The sequence below is a fragment of the Crocodylus porosus genome, unplaced genomic scaffold (assembly GCF_001723895.1).
Source record: "Crocodylus porosus isolate Cpor-Errol unplaced genomic scaffold, CroPor_comp1, whole genome shotgun sequence".
In the NCBI taxonomy this organism is placed as follows: domain Eukaryota; kingdom Metazoa; phylum Chordata; order Crocodylia; family Crocodylidae; genus Crocodylus; species Crocodylus porosus.
This window is the reverse complement of record NW_017728886.1, coordinates 23,342,528-23,349,585: the sequence shown is the minus strand read 5'-3', so window position 1 is coordinate 23,349,585 and position 7,058 is coordinate 23,342,528. Positions and strand designations below refer to the sequence as shown.

At 43.3% G+C, this 7,058-nt stretch overlaps 1 protein-coding gene across 1 annotated transcript in view; it reads right to left on the bottom strand.

Annotated features, from left to right (window-relative positions):
• Positions 1 to 6,452, bottom strand: part of PARD3 (par-3 family cell polarity regulator) — a 737,069-nt gene extending 730,617 nt beyond the window's left edge. Inside the window, exon 1 of the mRNA XM_019528913.1 lies at positions 6,349 to 6,452. Coding sequence (XP_019384458.1) covers positions 6,349 to 6,452 — 104 coding nt within the window. The remainder of the gene's footprint in view (positions 1 to 6,348) is intronic.
• Positions 6,453 to 7,058: the final 606 nt, after the last annotated feature.

Below are 7,058 nucleotides of genomic sequence, written 5' to 3'. Positions count from 1 at the left end.
TCCTCAAACAGCCGTGCCAATGGCTCTGCAATGACACCAGCCAGTTCCCTCAGCACCCATGGATGAAGGTCATCTGGGCCTGCTGATTTGGATACATCTAAGCCCTCCAGGTAATCCTTAACTAGGTTTGAACTAACAGTCGGGGGACTCGCATCCTTCCTGGGCCTCTCTACGCTATCACCTGAGAGCACCCCATTGTCAGCAGACAGCAACACGGAGGCAAAGAACTTGTTAAAGAGTTCTGCCTTCTCTCGTGCGTCCATCACCAACTTCCCTGCCCTGCCCTGTAGGGGTCCAAAGTTACCCCGAGACTTCTTGCTACCTATATACTTGAAGGAGGACTTTTTGTTATCCTTAATCCCACGAGCTAATCTAAGCTCCAGTGCTGCTTTAGCCTCCCTTACCAAATCCCTACAAGCTTGGGTCACGGAGGTGTACTCCTCCTTTGTTCCTGCCCCCTGCTTCCACTGCCAGTACACCTTTTTCTTTGCCCTCAGGCCAGCCTGGATATCCGCACTCAGCCATGAAGGTTTCTTGGACCCTTTTCCTGCCTTCCTGCACAGTGGAATTGCATCCTGCTGAGCCCTAAGGATAGCCTCCTTGAGGAAGGACCACATTTCCTGGACCCCCATACTAGCTACCCCCTGGGGTCCGAATGCCTCCCTGACTACTGCCCTGAGCACAAAGTTGGCTTTCCTAAAGTCAAGTATTTGCACTGTGCTAGTTATCCTCCCCACTCTTCTCTGAATAGCAAACTGATCACTGTCCCCTAGCCTCCCTTGTACTAGCACATCCCCCACCAGGTCATCCCCTGAGGCTAACACCAGATCCAGTATGGCGTTTCCCCTAGTGGGAACATGTACCTCCTGCACGAGGTGTAGGTCCTGGATGCATGTCAGGAACCTTCGTGAGTGGCTAGATCTGGCTGACTGCTACTCCCAGTTGATGTCAGAGTAATTCATATCACCCATGACCGCAACATCCTTTGCACGCACGGCCTCCCCCAGCTGCCTGGAAAATTCCAGATCCAGGTCTTCCTCCTGATGTGGTGGCCTGTAGTAAACCCCTACCACCAGATCCCTCTCCTCCCATTCAATAAGAACAAATACAAAGTCCTGCTCTTAAGATACAGCAATTCCATGCATCAGTACGGGCTGGGGATTGTCTGGCTAAGCAATAGCTCTGTAGAAAAGGACCTGGGAGTTACAGTGGACAATAAGCTTGAATATAAGCCACCGGTATGCCCTTGTTGCAAAGAAACCTAACAGTGTACTGAGCTGCATTAGTAGGAGAGTTGCCAGGAGATCAAAGGAAGTGATTATTCCCCTGTATTCAGCACTGATGAGGCCACATCTGGAGTCCTGTGTCCAGTTTTGGGCCCCCACTACAGAAAAGATGTGGACAAATTGGAGAGGGTCCAGCAGAGGGCAGCAAAAATGATGAGGGGGCTAGGGGACATGACTTACAAGGAGAGGCTGAGGGAACTGGTCTTATTTAGTCTAGAGGAGAGAAGACTGAGGGGAGGATTTAATATCAGCCTTCAGCTACCTCCTACTTCCAAAGAGGATGGAGATAGACTGTTCTTGGTGGGGGAAGATGACAAAACAAGGAACAATGGTCTCTGTTTGCAACAAAGGAAATTTAGGTTAGATATTAGGAAAAACTCTCTCACCAGGAGGGTAGTAAGGCACTGAAACAGGTTAACCAGAGAGGTTGTGTAATCTCCATCCTTGGAGGTTTTTAAGACCCAGCTGGACAAAGCCTTGGCTGGGATGATACAGCTAGGGGTGATCCTGCTTTGTGCAGGACTATCCCCTAATTTTCTATGATTCTAGAAAACAGACTTTTGCTCTTAATGTCAGCATTCCCTCATATACCTTCACAACATTTTTCAAGCATAGAATGCTAATGGAAAATGAGTTTAGGTAAAATCAACAGCAAAATAATGTCCAAACCTTTGTTAATGCAATATTGTCCATTAAAAATTAACAAACAGAGTCTGAAGCTCTTTAAGAGGCAGTAGTTTGCTAGGTGGTAACACAATATTTGCATATTCAGTATATTCAATCTATTTCCTATATGTAATCACAAGGATTCATTTACAATTATGCTTCTGTACAGGTAATAATGAACAATTATTCTGCAAATATATTAAATTCTCTCTCTCTTCCTTTTTCTGGCTAAAGTAATGTTACTATATTTTTCATGATCTTCCAATTTTTCAGCAAAAAAAGATTCCCAGAGACCAAGGCTGCCTGCAGGGATGTTTTGAATGAGTACATCTCCACTTATTTTAAATATGCTTTCCCTGCTTAACTACAGTTATTCACTTTTACCTATTGTAACCCCAATCATATTGTGTACCTTGCCTAATATCTGTAAAATGCAGCGGATGAAATATGAGAGATTGTTGTTATTGTATATTAACAGATAGAAGTGTTTTTAATACTGGACACTGAAATCTAACCTGCAGAATTAATTCCATGACCTGTTGAAGGGACAAATGCTGAAATTGTTGACCAGTCTTAATTCAGTCCTTAGAAAAAGACCACATTGTTTTCTCTGAGGAAGAACTCTAGATTTTCACCTATAGAGGTTAAGGTGCTTCTCATTCATTCATTCAAGAACACAAAGTCACATATTTATTCAGAAAAAAAGAGTAAAAGAGCTAATGCACTTGTTCCTAATGGTGCTTTTATAGTAAGGCATGAACGTCCTGCAGACAATTGTAATTTAAATACATGCAGTTAAGCAGGAACTTTTTTCCATTGGCCATGAAGCCTTGACTTTTCTGAAGGAAAAACTGCATCAGATAGCAAACAGTGCAAGACCAGAGTATGTAAAACAGTAACAGAATCACTAAACCAGATGTGATGCCAAATGTTCAGTAGGACTGAAACAGCTGAATCAGCACTTGGAAAGCGCTGGGGAAAGGCTGACTCTGGGATGGTTTGTCCGATTCTGTAGCTGCAGCTGCCACCTGCTTGCTTGAACTCCCCTCCCCCAGCCTCTGACAGGCCACCAGCTTGGGCGCTATTTGTTTGCAGGCTTGCTTCTCTGTGGCTCCTGCTGCCACGGACTGCTTTTCAAGCTCTTGTCTATCAGACATCTTGTCCAATTAAGTTGCTCCATTACAACTCTGTGATGTTATCGCCGCACACAATGTCATTACACTCTCATCTGGGGACGAAATCTCCCTCTCCTTGACTTCCATGGTTTCCTGAAGAAAGCCTCACGGTCTAACTGTTCAATGTTAAATTTACGGTTTTTTTCCAGCATGTGTTAAAGAAAGCTCCTCTTCTCTCTGTACAGCACTCAGCTGGCTGTGCAATGCATGGCCAGATTCTGCCTCCTGGGGTAAACTCAGTGAGCACAGTGCATGGTCCAGATTACATCAGCCAACCTGACAGAAGAATCTGGGCCACTTTAACTTTCTTGAGCCATATTCAAAAGTGGAATTTTAAAAGGAAGATGGGGAGTTAAATTTGACATTACCCAATTAAAAAAATATATATCAGAGTTAGTTTCAAATACCACACCTGCCCTTGAGCTGTTGTCCTCCTCCACCCTCTGCCATTTTGTATCCTTACAATCCCTTTATCCTTCTTTGTATGTTTTGTGTTTCTGTTGCTATGTGAAAGAACCTGACCATCAACGACTTGTTGCAAATCTCAGTAAGGTCTGCTTAGATCTCACAGCATCAAGAGCAGCTGGACTGTACTGGACCATGATACATGTACTTAAAATTAATTCACATTCCCAGCAGGAAGCCTTAGTACCAGTGAATTCAGCTGTGAAGAATTCTTATCCTACTTAATGGGAAAGGACAGTGAAATCCAAATTAAGCTCTATGGACTGAAAGGTGCAATGCAAGCATGAAAAGCGGCAGCTTCTCTATCCATCTTGTCAGAATTTTGCCTCTCACAAAAACAAAAGTCCTGAAAACATACAATACCCCTGACCTACAAACCCCTCATTTAAGTAGACACTATTTTAAGGAATACAGGCTGCAAAAACCTCTGATAAGCTCTACACAGGGATGTTGTCAGCAGAGGCCATTATTCCTGTAGTGATCACCAGGTTCAATAAATACAGGCATACATAAAGGAGAAGTACAACAGACTTTAACTGCAGAGCAGTAGGCAACTTCTGCAGACCTCTGCAGTCTGTCTCTAACTCATTGACTCCTTAACTGAGGGACCATCACCCAATTCCCAACTGTAGTCTAAGTAAAAGAACGTCTCCAAACTACAACCTCTATCACTACAATTCCAATATTGGAAGTGCTTGAGATCACACTTAGCTTATGTATTTTCTTTCAGATCTGCCTGCAAGTGTCACATCTCTGAGAACCTCTTATGCCTAAAAGAGGTAGCCAAACTTGCATCCTCTTTTATACACACACACACACACACACGTACACACACACACACACGTACACACACACACACATATATATTGCTAGAGGCGTGCTATTGAAATGGATGAGAGATTCTGCATTGGTTTCACAGCCCTATGGCAACTAGATTAATAATAGGATGTTATGGCAAAGCACTTGTGGTTAATGAGAGGCAAGGCTTAGCTGTTTGTTTTCCACTGGAAGATCATTTTGAATTAAACAGAATTATACCACTACAGTATTCCTTAATAATTATGACCAATAGCAACAGCCATATAATTTGCTGTGCTGTAATTTTGTTAGAGCATGTTGCAATTCCCTGTTGGCAGTAGAATTCTGGATGGGAACAGGAAGCCCTAGCATTTGGCTGTATAGTACCTGTGTATTCAATCGACAAACAATAGATCTGATCCTTGAAAGGTCAGAGGACACCTAATGCCCATTGGAGATAATTATTTACCTGTTTGGTTGTAGACCATTATTATCCAGAAGAGCTTAGGAGAAAGGGCATTTTAAGGTTATTGGAAGTTGGACACTGGAATTTGAATATTTACAGTCTGACATTTAGGTTGGCTGTAAATGTACAGAACACCATACAAAAGATGAGCTGTTCTAGGCAATAACAGGAGCATAAGAGGGAGGAAATGCTAAGAATCTGATTTACTGAGTGAATATAAAACTGAACCACTTTGTGACATGCAGCATAGTGATTACAGCTGGAATTCCTTCACAGGATGGGTGGTTTATTAAATATTTATTATATATGGTCATCATTAGTTATTTTCTGTGCGTTTCTGAGTACTCTCAACCAAACTTTGGTTGAGCAGTTGACTTTATCCCCCTGGCATTTATTTTATACATACTATAAAAGGAGAACTTGTCCTACTGAGATGGACTGTGCAGCACCAGTGTGGGTATAACTTTGGAAACATCTGAATTGAACTTTCTAAATAAAGTGTTTCCATCCCTTGTCATGCAAAGCCAAAGATGAGAGGAGAGATTGTGTAAAATTGCTGTGTACCACCCAAGGATTCCCTTCTAAAGGGGGAATCCTGTGCTATTACAAGCAAAAGACACTTGAGTTCTAATTTTTTGCTCTATTTGGCACATGCATTTTGAAACGTATCCTTTTTGCTTCACACAGTTGCTTGCTAACAAACCAACAATTACTGTTAATATTGCTTGAGGTGAATTTACTCAACAGCAATTTGTTGCTACATCAGTAATACCTACTCACTTCTTTAAATCCTCACTTTTTACCAAGAACATTATGAGGAGGGATTGGGTGAAACCTTGTTAAGGCAGATCATGAGTGTTATAGCATCCTGCATTCAGGATACGTATAAATAGCAGTAAAGCTCCTTCAGGGACTAAGATAGATGAAACAAGTAAGGAACTGCCACCTTACATGCCACCAAAGCATGTTTCTTGTGCCAGGCTGATTAGAAACAGTTATGTGGGTTGGGAGAGGTTTTTTTAAGTACTGATTAATGGAAATGAGTTTAGGAGATAGAAACAGAAAAGGCAGTGGGAAAACTAGAAAGAGGCGAGAAAAGCTCTGGTAAGTAACACGTCTTGGAGAGAAGGCCAAGAAAGCTGTCTTTCTCAGCAGAATGGGGCCTAGAAAGAGGTATGTGTTTGGGCAGCCAGCTAGCTAAATTGCCCTCAGTTGAGCTGGGTTTCCTGGGTTGGCCTAGTTGCCACTAGCCTAACTCAACCACAGGTGGCCCCAGTTGCCTACTTACAAGAAGCAGCTCTTTCAGACCCTAACAAGCTAAATCTAATTTCTGGCTAGCTTGGGGCTTTGGATCCTTGGTTTTTACATTTCCTGCTTCCTGCCTTTAATTCCTGGTTTCCTAGTCCCTGAGGTCTGCCTGTTTGTCAATAGGCCTTATCTGTTTGTTTCTGGTTTCCTGTCCACTGACTTAATCCTCGTTCCTAATTCCTACCTGCTGACTCCTGGTTCCAGACTCCTTGCCAGTTCTTTGACCCTTTGCTCTGCAGACTGCCGTCCAGACCTTCGTCCTCTTATAGCCAGCTCCTGGCTCGACATATTCTCGTCCTGTACTCCCTGCTCCGGACCCCCTGCCTAATGATTCCTGTCCAGATCCCTGCTTCATTTTCCTGACTTCCCCCAGGCTTGTGATCCTATCCATGGTAGCCTGTCCTAGTTACTTGGAGACCTCGTCCTCCTGACCAACCTGCTCCTAATCCCCTGCCTCTAGTTGGGACCCTTGCTTCCATGACTCTCTCTGTTCCTGATCCCCTGGGTTTTGACCCTCTAGGGCAGGGATTCTCAACCAGGGTGCAGCAACACCCTGAGGTGCTATGAAATGCTTTGAAGGATGCCATCAGGTGCTGCACAGTATTACCACTACACTTGATTCATGACAAACCCAGAATTTTCAAATGGGAATGCACAGAGTCAAAAACTTTCTGATAGATTGTGTTCTCTCAGCTTCAGAAGAATTGATCTATTTTTTTCCACAGTTAAAAACATTTGTGAATGCTAAGGGGTGTCTTGAGTCTACAGAAGCTGTGCGACTGCTCTAGCCCTGACTGCTTATATTCTGGTTGCACCTGATAGCATGAACCTTTGATCCTCCTGGTGCAATTCCTTCAGAGTTTAGGGAAACTTAGTTGTTGCCATATTCTTGGT